Source organism: Lissotriton vulgaris, chromosome 1_2 (assembly GCF_964263255.1).
Source record: "Lissotriton vulgaris chromosome 1_2, aLisVul1.2, whole genome shotgun sequence".
In the NCBI taxonomy this organism is placed as follows: domain Eukaryota; kingdom Metazoa; phylum Chordata; class Amphibia; order Caudata; family Salamandridae; genus Lissotriton; species Lissotriton vulgaris.
Window position 1 is genome coordinate 320,372,019 of NC_141686.1, and position 16,532 is coordinate 320,388,550.

At 50.8% G+C, this 16,532-nt stretch overlaps 1 protein-coding gene across 3 annotated transcripts in view; it reads left to right on the top strand.

Annotated features, from left to right (window-relative positions):
- SMTNL1 (smoothelin like 1) overlaps window positions 1-16,532 on the top strand; it is a 166,021-nt gene that overhangs the window by 121,541 nt on the left and 27,948 nt on the right. For all 3 annotated transcript variants that reach the window (XR_015307574.1, XM_086953368.1, XM_086953369.1), the window contains exons 4-6: window positions 6,388-6,436; window positions 12,418-12,561; window positions 15,727-15,841. Coding sequence is in view for 2 of the 3 variants with exons in the window: in XM_086953368.1 (XP_086809494.1) it covers window positions 6,388-6,436; window positions 12,418-12,561; window positions 15,727-15,841 (308 nt within the window). In the remaining variant the exon portion in view is untranslated. The remainder of the gene's footprint in view (window positions 1-6,387; window positions 6,437-12,417; window positions 12,562-15,726; window positions 15,842-16,532) is intronic.

Consider the following 16,532-nt stretch of genomic DNA (forward strand, 5'->3'; position numbering starts at 1 on the left):
GTCAGACAAACACGGGGAGGGCTGTGCAGATGTGTGGGTAAGCGTGGAGTGTGTCAGAGACACACTGGAGAGGGCTGTGCAGATGTGTGGGTCAGCGTGGAGTGTGTCAGACACACACGGGGAGGGCTGTGCAGATGTGTGGGTCAGCGTGGAGTGTGTCAGACACACACGGGGAGCGCTGTGCAGATGTGTGGGTCAGCGTGGAGTGTGTCAGACAAACACGGGGAGGGCTGTGCAGATGTGTGGGTAAGCGTGGAGTGTGTCAGAGACACACTGGAGAGGGCTGTGCAGATGTGTGGATCAGCGTGGAGTGTGTCAGAGACACACTGGAGAGGGCTGTACAGATGTGTGGGTCAGCGTGGAGTATGTCAGACACACACGGGGGCTGTGCAGATGTGTGGGTCAGTGAGGACCACTTCAGAGACACATTGGGGAGGGCTGTGCAGATGTGTGGGTCAGCGTGGAGTGTGTCAGACAAACACGGGGAGGGCTGTGCAGATGTGTGGGTAAGCGTGGAGTGTGTCAGAGACACACTGGAGAGGGCTGTGCAGATGTGTGGGTCAGCGTGGAGTGTGTCAGACACACACGGGGAGGGCTGTGCAGATGTGTGGGTCAGCGTGGAGTGTGTCAGACACACACGGGGAGCGCTGTGCAGATGTGTGGGTCAGCGTGGAGTGTGTCAGACAAACACGGGGAGGGCTGTGCAGATGTGTGGGTAAGCGTGGAGTGTGTCAGAGACACACTGGAGAGGGCTGTGCAGATGTGTGGATCAGCGTGGAGTGTGTCAGAGACACACTGGAGAGGGCTGTACAGATGTGTGGGTCAGCGTGGAGTATGTCAGACACACACGGGGGCTGTGCAGATGTGTGGGTCAGTGAGGACCACTTCAGAGACACATTGGGGAGGGCTGTGCAGATGTGTGGGTCAGCGTGGAGTGTGTCAGACAAACACGGGGAGGGCTGTGCAGATGTGTGGGTAAGCGTGGAGTGTGTCAGAGACACACTGGGGAGGGCTGTGCAGATGTGTGGGTAAGCGTGGAGTATGTCAGAGACACACTGGGGAGGGCTGTGCAGATGTGTGGATCAGCGTGGAGTGTGTCAGGCACACACGGGGAGGGCTGTGCAGATATGTGGGTAAGCGTGGAGTGTGTCAGACACACACGGGGAGGGCTGTGCAGATGTGTGGGTCAGCGTGGAGTGTGTCAGGCACACACGGGGAGGGCTGTGCAGATATGTTGGTAAGCGTGGAGTGTGTCAGACACACACGGGGAGGGCTGTGCAGATGTGTGGGTCAGCGTGGAGTGTGTCAGGCACACACGGGGAGGGCTGTGCAGATGTGTCGGTCAGCGTGGAGTGTGTCAGGCACACACGGGGAGAGCTGTGCAGATATGTGGGTCAGCGTGGAGTGTGTCAGGCACACACGGTGCGGGCCGTGCAGATGTGTGGGTCAGCGTGGAGTGTGTCAGGCACACACAGGGAGGGCTGTGCAGATGTGTGGGTCATCATTGCGCACTTCAGAGGCACACTAGGGGGGGCTGTGCAGATGTGTGGGTCAACGTGGAGTGTGTCAGGCACACACGGGGAGGGCTGTGCAGATGTGTGGGTCAGCGTGGAGTGTGTCAGGCACACACGGGGAGGGCTGTGCAGATATGTGGGTCAGCGTGGAGTGTGTCAGGCACACACAGGGGAGCTGTGCAGATGTGTGGGTCAGTGTGGAGTAAGACAGAGACACACACGGGGAGGGCTGTGCAGATGTGTGGGTCAGCGTGGAGTGTGTCAGACACACACGGGGAGGGCTGTGCAGATGTGTGGGTCAGCATGGAGTGTGTCAGACACACACGGGAAGGGCCGTGCAGATGTGTGGGTCATCATTGCGCACTTCAGAGACACACTGGGGAGGGCTGTGCAGATGTGTGGGTCAGCGTGGAGTGTGTCAGGCACACACGGGGAAGGCTGTGCAGATGTGTGGGTCAGCGTGGAGTGTGTCAGGCACACACGGGGAAGGCTGTGCAGATGTGTGGGTCAGCGTGGAGTGTGTCAGGCACACACAGGGAGGGCTGTGCAGATGTGTGGGTCAGCTTGGAGTGTGTCAGACACACACGGGGAGGGCTGTGCAGATGTGTGGGTCAGCGTGGAGTGTGTCAGACACACACGGGGAGGGCTGTGCAGATGTGTGGGTCAGCGTGGAGTGTGTCAGACACACACGGGGAGGGCCGTGCAGATGTGTGAGTCAGAGTGGAGTGTGTCAGACACACACGGGAAGGGCCGTGCAGATGTGTGGGTCATCATTGCGCACTTCAGAGACACACTGGGGAGGGCTGTGCAGATGTGTGGGTCAGCGTGGAGTGTGTCAGGCACACACGGGGAAGGCTGTGCAGATGTGTGGGTCAGCGTGGAGTGTGTCAGGCACACACGGGGAAGGCTGTGCCGATGTGTGGGTCAGCGTGGAGTGTGTCAGACACACACGGGGAGGGCTGTGCAGATGTGTGGGTCATCATTGCGCACTTCAGAGACACACTGGGGAGGGCTGTGCAGATGTGTGGGTCAGCGTGGAGTGTGTCAGGCACACACGGGGAAGGCTGTGCAGATGTGTGGGTCAGCGTGGAGTGTGTCAGACACACACGGGGAGGGCTGTGCAGATGTGTGGGTCAGCGTGGAGTGTGTCAGACACACACGGGGAGCGCTGTGCAGATGTGTGGGTCAGCGTGGAGTGTGTCAGACACACACGGGAAGGGCCGTGCAGATGTGTGGGTCATCATTGCGCACTTTAGAGACACACTGGGGAGGGCTGTGCAGATGTGTGGGTCAGCGTGGAGTGTGTCAGGCACACACGGGAAGGCTGTGCAGATGTGTGGGTCAGCGTGGAGTGTGTCAGACACACACGGGAAGGGCCGTGCAGATGTGTGGGTCATCATTGCGCACTTTAGAGACACACTGGGGAGGGCTGTGCAGATGTGTGGGTCAGCGTGGAGTGTGTCAGGCACACACGGGAAGGCTGTGCAGATGTGTGGGTCAGCGTGGAGTGTGTCAGGCACACACGGTAAGGGCCGTGCAGATGTTTGGGTCATCATTGCGTACTTCAGAGAGACCTGGGAGGCTGTGCAGCTGTGTGGGTCACTGTGGAGCATGTCAGAGACACATAAGGAGCTGTGCAGCTGTGTGGATCAGTGTGGCGTATGTTAGACAAACCCACATCGCTCCACACCTCAAGAAGCTCCACTGACTCCTGATCCAGAAGAGATGCCAGTTCCAGATGTTGATCCACATGTACGAAGCACTTCACAACGAAGGACCAGCGTACATCAACAAACACATGACCTTCCACCAAATGACCACAGTCTTTCAATCCACCCCCCTCTTCCTCACAGACACTCCCCGTATAGGCAGGGTCAACTACGGGTGATGCTCCTTCTCACACCTGGCGGCCCAAGCTTGGAATGACCTTCTCCTGCATCTCAGGTCAGCATCATCACTCCAAGTCAGGAAAGAACTCAAGACTTGGCTGTTCGAATGAACTGCCCACCATGTAGCAGCAGCATCCCCAACACCTTGAGACCCTCACGGCTGATTTGCCGTGCTTTACAGACCTCGAATTGACTAAGAGGCAAACAGAGAGCTGTGCAGATGTGTGGGTCAGTGTGGAGCGGGTCAGTGTGGAGTAAGTCAGAGACACACAGGGTAGCTGTGCAGATGTGTGGGTCAGTGTGGAGTAAGACAGAGACACACAGGGGAGCTGTGCAGATGTGTGGGTCAGTGTGGAGTAAGACAGAGACACACAGGGGAGCTGTGCAGATGTGTGGGTCAGTGTGGAGTAAGACAGAGACACACAGGGGAGCTGTGCAGATGTGTGGGTCAGTGTGGAGCACTTCAGAGATACATGGCAAGTTGTGCAGATGTTTGAGTCACTCTGGGTGTTGGGGAGAATCTGGTAAGAGCACTTTAGGCACATTGAGGCAGTGGGATCTATGAAGTGCTGCAGAGCAGTAAAGAACTGGCACTGAGTGCTGTGGTGGTAACTCTGTGCAGTGCTTCATAAGGATAAAGGGAGTCTACAGATGTTTGGGTCACTCTTTGTGTGTTGCTGTGACTGGCATCATGTGGGTGGGTTTATTTATTTGTGAGTTTTGTATAGTGCGTGAATCACCCCCGAAGGGGTATCTCTGCGCTGCGGAAGTACAAAAGGAGACTAACGTGATAGGAGTCTAAAACAGAAAGGATTTAAGAAGACTTCTAAATTGAAGAGGGTGAGGGCATTGCCTCTGAGGGGTGGGGAGCTGATTCCAATACAGGGGCACAAGGTAAGAGAAAGCTTTCCCACCCATCCTTGACTTCTTGACCCGGGGAACCAGGAGAAGGAATTTGATTCCTGAGCGCAGCTCCTTAGTGGGGGTGTAATGTTTGGGTTTCTTAGCGAGATAGACAGGGCTCATGCCATACACAGCCTTATGGATGGTGCAACAGATTTTAAACTTGGAACACCTGCGCACCGGGAGTCAGTGGAGCTCTTGAAGAAGAGGGAGAGAGGCTGATCTAGAAGGGGCATTTGAGACCAGGGTGCCGCGTTGTTCTGGACTACCTGCAGACAGCTCAGGGAGGACTTATTTGCTGAGACCAGCAGAGCTTTGCAATAACCTACTCTGCTTAGTACCAGTGTCTCAACAAGAGATTTTCATGTGGAATCTGGAAGAAAGGGGAAGACTCGCCACAACAGACCGAGTACATGGAAGTAGGAGCCGGCAGCATAGACCACATGTTCCTTCAAGGTCAGTGCCTGATCTATGAGTACACCCAGATTCTTGACAACAGTCTTTGGCACAGGGGGGGACACTGAGATCCACTGGCCACCAATCTGGTGACAACAGCAACGGAGCCTCTCCAAAGAGCATGATCTCAGTCTTCCCTATGTTGAGTTTGAGGAGGTTGCTCCTCATCCAATTGGATATTGCTATCATGCCTAAGGTGAATGTGGCCTGGGCAGACAGAGTTTATTTGTTAATTGAGAAGCGGACTGAGTGTCGTCAGCATATGAAATAGGGGTAAAACCAAAAGACCTAAGAAGGTCGGCCAGAGGAATGACATATATATTGAACAGGGTAGGGCACAGGCATGAGCCCTGAGGCACTCCCTTGGTCAGCTCCATAGTTTTTGACTGATAAGGGCCTAGATTAACAGTCTGAGAGCCAGTGGAAAGGAAACTCGTCATCCACTAAAGGGCTAGTCCTCACATGCCCATTTCCTCCAATCTCCTGAGCAAGTTCGAATGCGACCGAGAGGTCAAGCAGTACAAGAAGTGTAGATTGGCCACTATCCAAGGCCAGCCTGATGTTGTCCGTGACGGCCACCAGGGCTGACTCTGTGCTGTGTTCAGGCCTAAACCCTGATTGAAAAAAATCATGGCTACCAAGGATTCGACAAAGTCCAACAGATGTTTATTGATGTGTTTTTCCAGAAGCTTCCTCAGGAGGGGCAGTAAGGAAATGGTTCATAAATTGGAGAGGTCTTCCATAGGGACCTTACACTGGTTAGAGGCGGCAGACCCGAGAGCAGAGGACGGCCCGGGACCAGGGTTCGATTCCCGGCGCGGCAGGTTTCTGGACCAGGGTCAGCGGACTCGATAATTCTCTCGCCTCGGTGCCCACTCTGATCAGCGATCACACTCGGCAACTCTGGGCATTAGCTTGCCTCATCTTCACTAACGGCCCCACCAGACCGCCGGGGATGCCTGGCCTCACCCTGGAGATACCCATTAAGGGACCATCTCTCAGGGAAGCCAGGAAGGGTTTCGCAGCGGTCGAAGCGCCTTGGGACCCTACGGGTAAGTAGTGCGCTATATAAATGCCTATACATACAGTGTTCATGCGAATAGAGATGACCTGTGCCGCCTTCCATTCCCAGGGGAGATGCCCCTCCCTCCTAGAAAGATTAAGAAGTGAACAGAGGGGTGCAGCAAGTTGTTTAGAAAGTGAAGAAGAAATTTTGGCTGGAATGATGTCAAGGGGAGAGCCTGATTTCACTGTACATAGTAAGACTTCCACGTCCTCACGAGTCAGAGGCGGAAAGCTCTCCAACGACTGCGCCCTATCGCAAATAGGAGGACTATAATCCGTAGCAGCCTGCTGCAGACTTCCTGCTGAGGTCATCTTATCATAAATAAGCTCAATTTTTGGTGTAAAGTGCCATGCTATTGCATCGCAGAGAGCTTGAGACGGGCCCTCCTCAATATCACAAACTTTGGGATTGGTGAAAAATTTGAGAATCTGAAACAGAGCTTTGGGGGCGTTCCCTGCCTGGTTTAACTGTTGAGCAAAAAAGGCTTTCCGTGCCAATTTTATATTTTTATGATACTGGTTTCTCTGATGTCTGTTAAAAATGACCTGTTCCTTTTCAGACGGCGAGGCCCAAGGAAGTGCATCCAGTGTGGGAGCCTCTGGTGAGGGGTAAGAGACACTCATTGTCCACGTATACTTTCAGGCCAGACCTGGGCATGTACACCACACACCAAGATTCATGAATATCCCCCAGAGAAGCCAAGTCTGCAACATGGAACCAAGGGCAGTACAGCCTTGCTGGCACTATGAATGGCACCCAGGATACGCAGCACTCGCTAGCACTATGAACAGTACCCATAGCAACAACCTTGTTAATAGCACCCATAGCAAAACAGCACTTGCTAACAGTATGAACGGTGCCAATATCACCACAGTACTCGCTAACAGCGTGAAAGTTACCCGCAGCAACACAGCGCTCGCTAACAGCATGAACAGGTCCCATAGCAACACGCTCGTTAATAGCATCCATTGCAACACAGCACTAGCTAACAATATGAACGATACTCATAGCAACACAGCACTCGCTACCACTATGAACGGTACCCATCACGTCACAGCACTCGTTAACCGCATGAACGGCACCCACAACGACACAGAGCTTGCTAACAGCATGAACATCTCCCATAGCAACGCGCTCGTTAATAGCACCCAGACCAACAGTAGGAATGTCTCTATGCCGTGCATTAAAATGAAGTACACTGTGCAGAGAGTCCAGTGAGTCGCACAATGGTATACAGAGGCAAAAGTAGATAATACTAACGCTCTATTTGTGGTAGTGTGAGCGAGCAGTTAAGCTTATCAGAGGGTAGTGCTAAGCATTTGTTGTACTCCCAGAGGTAATACATAATACACACACTTAAGGATAATTCTGAGACCAATTTGCAAAAATAACATCAATTTTTTAAAGAATTTTTCAGAGCAAGAACTTCGTTCAACAGTTAGAACTTTTTAAGAAATTAATTTTCAAAGTTTGCAAAATCATTCATTTTTGTGCACAATTATGCACCATTGAAATCAATGGGAGAAGGTCACACAGTTGGACCTCAAGGTTCTTCTTTGGGATTTAGGTAAGTAGCAAGGACAGGCCCAATGTGAACATCACCCATAGCAATAAAGTACTCGCTAACTCCATGAACATCACCCATAGCAATAAAGTACTCGCTAACTCCATGAACATCACCCATAGCAATAAAGTACTCGCCAACTCCATGAACAGCTCCCATAGCAACAAAACCATCCGCTCCATTCCGATTTGGAAAGCAGCATAGTTCCTATTAACACATAGCTGCCAAGTGACCAGCTGCTCCAGTTCCGGTTTTGTCTTTGCATGATGGGATTTGTAGTCCTTGTATTATAATGAGATACTCAAGACTACAAGTACCAGAATGCAAAGAAAAAACCTGGACGGGGGAACAGCTTGTCCCGCCTAGACCTAGGCAGCTTGGAGAGCAGTTATCGTCATGCACAGCAGCAGAGCCACCTAACAAAACAAGCATAGGCAATGCCAATAGGTCTGGCTTTATGACTCAAAGTGCCATTTGTGACATTAATGGAATTATGGATTTAGGCACACAAGTCATCATAATTGCCCTCTACCACTCATCTTTGTGGGCTCATGCATCCTTTTATACTTCCACTGACACATTCTTGCATTTGCTCTCTGAGACAGCGGCAATAAAGCACACACAAACTCAACAACATATGCACGATAAATTAAAATAATGCAAGTGGAAAAAAATAAAAACACCCATGACACAAGCACACTCATTTTCAAGTGGATGTCCATGTGATCGGAAAATGGGGTCATTCATAGGGCACAACAAAAACACTACGGTGAGGTAGGACCCGGGGGAATATTTAAAGACCAGTCTCTGGGAACAGTCCCCACAGATACAGAACAACAAAGACGTACCAGAGGGTCTGAAAGAGAAGTGAGTTTACAGTGGGCAGGGAACAGGCCAACAACAAAAGACCCCTAAACTGACTAAAAAAGCGTGGTATACAATGACAACTCGATAGATGGTCAGAGATACCCATCAGTCACCACTCGGAACTGCCCTTCATCATTTGGGATTTGTCAAGACCATCTATGCAAGTGTGTATTCTACAGACGTAAGGAGACCAGATGGTAGATAGATCTCCTCCGCTGAACAAACAATAGTATGGTCTACCACTCTTTAAGACTCCTTAGCCAGCGTCTGAACCGACTGGGGAGCAAGGACAACTATGTCCACACATTGCTGAAACATGTCGACCTGGTTCCATCTCTAGACAGCGCATTTTCAAACTGTCTTTAACAAATTTTTAATATTGGCGAAGCGAGCATCATCCGAATAAAGTTTGTTCTATGCTCCCTTATCCAATTTTATATACACTTCTTTACTTTTACTTTTTCACGTTAAAGTCCCTTTTTTTGTGCTGCACTTCCCCAGTCACACCACGCTTCACTCACCACTCATTAGTCTTAAAGAGTGGTAGACCATACTATTGTTTGTTCAGCGGAGGAGATCTATCTACCATCTGGTCTCCTTACGTCTGTAGAATACACACTTGCATAGATGGGTATCTATGGCTATGACAACAGAAATATTGATGGGTATCTCTGACCATCTATCGAGTTGTCATTGTATACCACGCTTTTTTAGTCAGTTTAGGGGTCTTTTGTTGTTGGCCTGTTCCCTGCCCACTGTAAACTCACTTCTCTTTCAGACCCTCTGGTACCTCTTTGTTGTTCTGTCATTCATAGGGCAACAGAGCCAATGACTGATGTGGGCAGAACCATTACACCATGCAGTGCGTCATTAGGGACGGAACTAGAGTGTAAATGGCACTCAAACAGACCAGCGGCAAAAGATCCTGGCACACAGCATAGACGAGATTCTATCAAAAATCATTTCACTACGAATCATCCACTAGGATTTGTCATGGATGTGAACGAATGCCAAACTCCTCCCTACAAAGGTAATCTGTGACATTTTATGCAGCATAATACCAGCTGTAGGCTTTAATACATGGAAATAACAAGTTACCCTTCAATGCCTGTTGGTTTTAACATAAGTTTTTCACAATCAATATGTGAAGCCTAATGTGTTTATGATAACTTTTCTTAATAAACATTTCAGACCTATGACAACAGAAATATTTTTTCGAAGTGAACCAATAAGGCCTGTCGCTCTCATCATTTGCTATCACCTTAACGACACGAGGCCTCCTGAACTGAGCATAAGCTGTCCAACAAGGAAACCATAAGGCACACACTCATATTATCACTATGGGGCTGATTCACAGAACTAACTGAAGACAAACTCCTAAACGTACTACTTTTGGTATTCACAGAAGGCATTTAGTAGTAGTAAAGTTAGGATTTTGTCTTAAGTTTGACTTAAGACAAACTTAAGACAGACTTAAGACAGACTTAAGACAGACTTAAGACAGACTTAAGACAGACTTCACAGACTTAAGTTAGGATTTTGTCTTAAGTCTGTCTTAGGTCTGTTTTAAGTTTGTCTTAATCAAACTTAAGACAAAATCCTAACTTTACGACTACTACATGCCTTCTGTGAATACCAAAAGTAGTACGTTTAGGATTTTGTCTTAAGTTAGGATTCTGTCTTAAGTCTGTCTTAAGACAAGATCCTCACTTCTGTAAATACCAAAAGTAGTACGTTTAGGATTTTGTCTTAAGTTAGTTCTGTGAATCGGGCCCCTAGTATTCAAAATTACAGTTGTCAATCCAAAATGCTATTTCTCCTAAGAGAGCCTAGCAAGGATTCTGACTGTATAAATCTGCTATAGCCACCGCTTCTCAGAGGAGGTAACCAGAACCAAAGCCCTTGTCTGTGAGAATACCTGCAACAGAATACACGTAACACAGCTTGTAACACAATATCAGAACAACTCACTGGGAAAGGCTTACTGACTAACTCGAATAATAAGCTAGACTGACTGCTTTGTCACAATCTTTTATAATACGAAGATCAGACCTGCGGCATCGGATATATCATTTCCCAGTGCACCAATCAGACCGAAAGCTTGTGGCCATCTCAGGCCGACAGTAATCTGCGTCAGGTTTTCCACAAAGCAGACACAGTCAATAAATTAGAAAGGTATAAAAATACATTTGGCAGAGCAAACTACTATCTCTCCTATCTCTCCTAACACGGCCTAAGAAGGATTCTCGCAGTGCAAAACTATATCCCCGCTTCGCAACCTGGAGTAAATAACACCAAATCCATTGCCTACTAATTAATCTGCAAGATGGCATATGACAACATTCCTGTCTGTAGTCTTAGTTAAGCATGGGCGGAAAATCCGTTTCGCTCGCGGATTTTGCGGATTTTCGGTAAATTCGTGATCCGCGAACGCTCGCGAATTTACCGAAAATCCGCAAATTCGCACGCAGCGGAGTTTTTTTGCTTGGTGATACAATTTTGCGGCGTGCAGCGTAAGTTCGCAATTGCGAACATGTAGGTGCGGCGGGCAGCAACAATCTCGCACTCACGAAATTACAAAATTTGCAATTCCGCGCAAGAAATCCACTAGCAAGCAGCATAGACCTTCTGAAAATGATGATTTTTATCAGAATAACTCCTCAGGTTGACATTTGCCTGCCCTTTTTTGGATTTAAGTCCTTTTGACTTTCTTTGGATCACTTTTGGATTAGAAATTAACTTTCACAAGTAAATTTGTTTGGGGCATTACATTTGCTGTTCTGCAGAAAAACGAGTTTTGCTAAACTGAAAGCACTCAGCAGGTGCAAAAGTTCAAATTCATCATTGGTAACCATTCCCTGTAGTGCTTCCTGACTGGGGCCCCTCCAGAGTTCAGTTGCTAGTTGCAACAATTGTATGACCCTGCTCTGACCCTCACAGCCGGATCATAGAATAGCTACAAGTAGGCCACAAAGGTCCTGGAAAAACAAATTGCACTGCAACAGAAAGCAAATTACAGATAAGGAAGCAGGTGCCAGACTGGAATTTTAAAACAGTGACACATTAATAAATCAACCCCAAATTAATTCATGTCAGTTGAAGCAGGGCAGGCGTGCTTGCTTTTTCCCCCCATAATCTACAGTGATGATGATGAACCAGAGGGTGGCATTTATGTACCAGAGGGTGGCATGGCTGAAACAGAGGGTGGCAGTGTTGAAACAGAGGGTGCTGTGAACCTGTGATGATGAACCAGACGTAGAAACAACATAGTTGTGACCGTTGCGTGCCGACAAGTAAGTTCGCAATCGCGAACTGGTACAAAATCCTCGTGAACTGGCAGAAACCCTTGCGAACACTATAAAAACAAAACAATCCGCAAATTCGCGAGAATTCGCGGATTTTGCGGATTGCGAGTTCGCAAATACGCAAATTCGCAAACGCCAGATTCGCAAAATTCGCCCATGCTTAGTCTTAGTATAGAGTAGTAACAATCCACCCTTACATGCCTATGATCTTTAACCCCTTGCCTGCTCATGACGGAACCATGCCGCCATGAGCCACGGGCGCTGTGTGCTCATAACTGTGTGGTTCCGTCATGAGCTGGCTGCTCCTCCCACGCAGCACTGATTTCCTGCCTTTGCGGGTGAAATATTGAGTGAGCGGGGCCGTGACGGAACCACGCCGTCATGAGCACACGTTGCGCGTGCCTCATGACGGAGTGGTTCCGTCACAAGGGTGGAAGCCCTGCGCTCACCCCCCAGCGCACGGCGGAATTCGCGTCGTGGCCTAGCGGTTAATATATGCTTTACACAAAAAATGCACTAGGCCTATAAATAACGGGACCAGGCCTGTATCCAACTCAGTCCTGCTGTATGGAGCATAAACCTTTCCACAAGCCAAAAAGGGCAGTCTTTATAGTGGAAGGACACACATTAGGCCCAAGGAGCAATAAAGCACTTGCTGACATGCAGAGCACCTCCAAGTACCAAAAACAATGCTAAAGCACTTCCCAAAACCATAAACAGCATCAAAGCACCACTGAACTCCACAGCCGCAGAGCAGCACACGTCTACACCCTACTCGGCCTCGGTGTGTTGTAGTACATAGGTACGAAGAACCATATACTCTCATTGAGCCATTTGCCTTCCTTGTCCTTAGGGCAGGCCCCGGGGAGACAGACAAGCCCCCCGCCCCTGAGAAGAAGAAGCCCGTGGAGAAGAAGAGAGATGTCGCCCGGTCCCGCACCATTCCAAAGTCCTATGGGGGCCAGTCCCGAAAGGCCATCATGGAGAAGTTTGGGGGGTGAGTATGTCAGGAAGTGAGTGGGGCTGTGGGAATGTGGGAGGTGTATTCCAGGGAGTGTGGGGCTGACTCTCAGGAGTGTGGGGTGAATCATGGAGTGTTGGGGTATGTCCAGGAGTGAGGAGCGAGCAGGGAATGTGGGGGTGACTGTCTGGAGTGTGGGGGTGACTGTCAGGAGTGTGGGGGTGACTGTCAGGAGTGTGGGGTGACTGTCAGGAGTGTGGGGGTGACTGTCAGGAGTGTGGGGGTGACTGTCAGGAGTCAGGGGGTGTATGCCAGGGAGTGTGGGGGAGACTGTCAGGAGTGAGGGGTGTATGCCAGGGAGTGTGGAGGTGAGTGTCAGGAGTGTGGGGGGGTGTTCCAGGGAGTGTGGGGGTGAGTGTCAGGAGTGTGGGGGTGTACGCCAGGGAGTGTGGGGGAGACTGTCAGGAGTGTGTGGGTGTATTCCAGGGAGTGTGGGGTGAGTGTCAGGAGTGTGGGGTGTATTCCAGGGAGTGTGGGGGTGAGTGTCAGGAGTGTGGGGTGTATGCCAGAGAGTGTGGGGGAGACTGTCAGGAGTGCGTGGGTGTATTACAGGGAGTGTGGGGTGAGTATCAGGAGTGTGGGGTGTATTCCAGGGAGTGTGGGGGTGAGTGTCAGGAGTGTGGGGGTGTATGCCAGGGAGTGTGGGGGAGACTGTCAGGAGTGTGTGGATGTATTCCAGGGAGTGTGGGGGTGAGTGTCTAGAGTGTGGGGTGTATTCCAGGGAGTGTGGGGGTGAGTGTCAGGAGTGTGGGGGTGTATGCCAGGGAGTGTGGGGGAGACTGTCAGGAGTGTGTGGGTGTATTCCAGGGAGTGTGGAGGTGAGTGTCAGGAGTGTGGGGGGTGTTCCAGGGAGTGTGGGGGTGAGTGTCAGGAGTGTGGGGGTGTATGCCAGGGAGTGTGGGGGAGACTGTCAGGAGTGTGTGGGTGTATTCCAGGGAGTGTGGGGGTGAGTGTCAGGAGTGTGGGGTGTATTCCAGGGAGTGTGGGGGTGAGTGTCAGGAGTGTGGGGGTGTATGTTAGAGAGTGTGGGGGAGACTGTCAGGAGTGTGTGGGTGTATTCCAGGGAGTGTGGGGTGAGTGTCAGGAGTGTGGGGTGTATTCCAGGGAGTGTGGGGTGAGTGTCAGGAGTGTGGGGGTGAGTGTCAGGAGTGTGGGGGTGTATGCCAGGGAGTGTGGGGGAGACTGTCAGGAGTGTGTGGGTGTATTCCAGGGAGTATGGGGTGTGTGTCAGGAGTGTGGGGGTGTTTTCCAGGGAGTGAGGGGGTGAGTCTCAGGAGTGTGGGGGTGTATTCCAGGGAGTGTGGGGGTGACTGTCAGGAGTGTGTGGGTGTATTCCAGGGAGTATGGGGTGTGTGTCAGGAGTGTGGGGGTGTTCTCCAGGGAGTGTGGGGGTGAGTCTCAGGAGTGTGGGGTGTATTCCAGGGAGTGTGGGTGTGAGTGTCAGGAGTGTGGGGTATATTCCAGGGAGTATGGGGGTGAGTGTCAGGAGTGAGGGGGTACATGCCAGGGAGTGTGTGGTGAGTGCCAGAGTGTAGAGGGTGTAGTCCAGGGAGTGTGGGGGTGCCTGCCAGGAGTGTGAGGGTGAATGTGTCAGGGAGTGAGAAGGTACCAGGGAAAGTGGGTGTGAGTATCCCAGGGAGGGCTGAGGGAACGTGGGGTGAGAGATGGAGGCATGGCCAGAGGTGGAGGGCGAGAGGGACTGGAGGGAGAGTGGGAGACAGAGGGGAAGGGTGAGAGAGAGAACTGGGAGACTGATGTAGTAGAGCTGAACTTTTCCTGGCCAGCGCCGTGTGCAAACATGCACAAGACTTCAAGGAGCTGGCAACAGATATTCTTGACCAACCTGCTGGTCAGACAGGCTATGGGGACTTGCTTCTCTGCGCATGGCTTCCAGCAGGCAGACTCTTGAACCCCAGGTCCCAGGACACTGCTGGTAGGGGACAGTGCTCTGGGGACATGCCCAGGGACTAGGCCTGCCCTAGGCTAGCTCTCTATTTAACAACAAGGGGTGGTGATGGACAGAGTCTCTGAATTAAGCAGAATACTCTCACCCAGTCAAGAGATCAGGGCTAGATCCAACACCGTTTTTTAGCTCACTGCACCATCCCAGCTCAGAACCTGGCTATATGCAAATTAGTCTGTTCCTGTCCCAGTGCATGAAGGGAACAGGGCAGACCAAACTACCAAGCCAATTCTTACACTGGGAAGGAAACAAGCTTCCGGGGACCGGTTTCTGGCATTTCAGCCGTCGTCGGCCCGGCTTGCTTGAATCCTGATGGTGCAATGAGCAAGGGACTCACATCTGAGTATACCCTTCCTAGGCTAGCTCTCAGCAGACAAGGAGGCACGCACCCTAACAAGGGGCAACATCTGTGGCTACCAGCTGTCACCTAAAAAAGGAGGCCTGGTGAGCTGATGGGGCCAAGTTCTAAACATCTGGTCATAAGCAAGGGGGGTTCATTTAATGAATGAAGTAGCCCCCACATAGAATTGGGATTTCAAAGTGGTCCTGTAGCAGTGTTATTTCAACCCACATGTTCCCTTGGCTAAATGCCCCAGGGATCCTCCCAATGGGAGCATCACACTGTGGAGGCCGCTGATAAACACAAGGGAGCATCCATCCGGAGACACGCTGTGCCTTTACAACGCAGTCCGAACCACAAATGTGTCTTCACAACGCATTCCTTTACTACAGAAGTCGCTATTAAGACTTGCCTTAGGGAAAGTGTTATTGGACTGACGTTGGACTTTAAGTCTAACACTTTCCCTACTGTTGGGCAGATTGGATTTGGAATAGTAAATTATACTATTCCAAAGACCAGCGCTTTGCCTAAGGCACGTCGTTGTAACAACTTTCGAGGTAACGGGATCCGTGGTTCGGAGTGCATTGTTAAGGCAGGTGTGTTACATGCATGCGTGGTTCCGACATTGCTTAGCTTCGACATTTAGAAGAAAGCGCCCAGGGTGGCGCCTGATGTGTGGCCCATCGCTGACCACCTCAAGGGAAGGGACTCTCGTCCCTCACAGCAAGGCGCGAGACCACTGCCCAGCGGAGGGATCCAACACTTGTGTCTATGAGGGGAATGCGAGAGTGAGTGAACTCTCATTTGGGTCTCACAAGGGTCTTCTTGATACTCACAGCCCCGCAGCGGGACCCGCTCCTGGTCTCAAGGTGCAGAGAGCCACCAGCTTCGGAGCCTCCAGCGTGAAGAACATGCTGCTGGAGTGGTGCAAGGCCAAGACGAGAGACTATGAGGTAAGAGAAGGGGAGGGAGGTGGAGGGGAGGGGGGAGGACAAGGGAGGAGAGAGGATATGAGGGGAGGAAAGAGAAGAGGAGAGCGGCAGGAGAGGAGAGGAGAGGAGAGAGGGGAGAAGAGAGGGGAAAGAGGAGAGAGGAAAGGAGAGGAGAGGAGAGGAGAGAAGAGGAGAGGAAATGAGAGGAGAGGAGAGGAGAGGAGAGGAGAGGAGAGGAGAGGAGAGGAGAGGAGAGGAGAGGAGAGGAGAGGAGAGGAGAGGAAATGAGAGGAAAGGAAAGGAAAGGAGAGTGGGGGGGGAGGAGAATTAAGATATGGGAGAGCGATAAAGAGAAGGATCAAGAGACGAGAAGCAGGATAGAGGGGTTGAGAAAGCACTAAGGAAATGGGAGACAGAGGGATCAAGATGCGGGATAGAAATCCAAGGTTAGGAGGTAGGAAAGAGAGGGCAAGTGACTAGTGAGCAAAAGATGGGACAAAGGAAGAGGGAATAGACGGAGGGATCATAAAATGGGAAGGAGAAAGTAAATAAAAGATAAGCACTATGGGTGAGGGTTTTTGCCATACGTTACATTGTGGAACCGGGTGCGTCGAGAAACTGGGATTCTGTCCTTGAACTATAGGACGCCACTAATTGGAGTGGATATTGTAGATGACGGCATCCTTCACATTTTCCTAAAGTACGGCTTTGT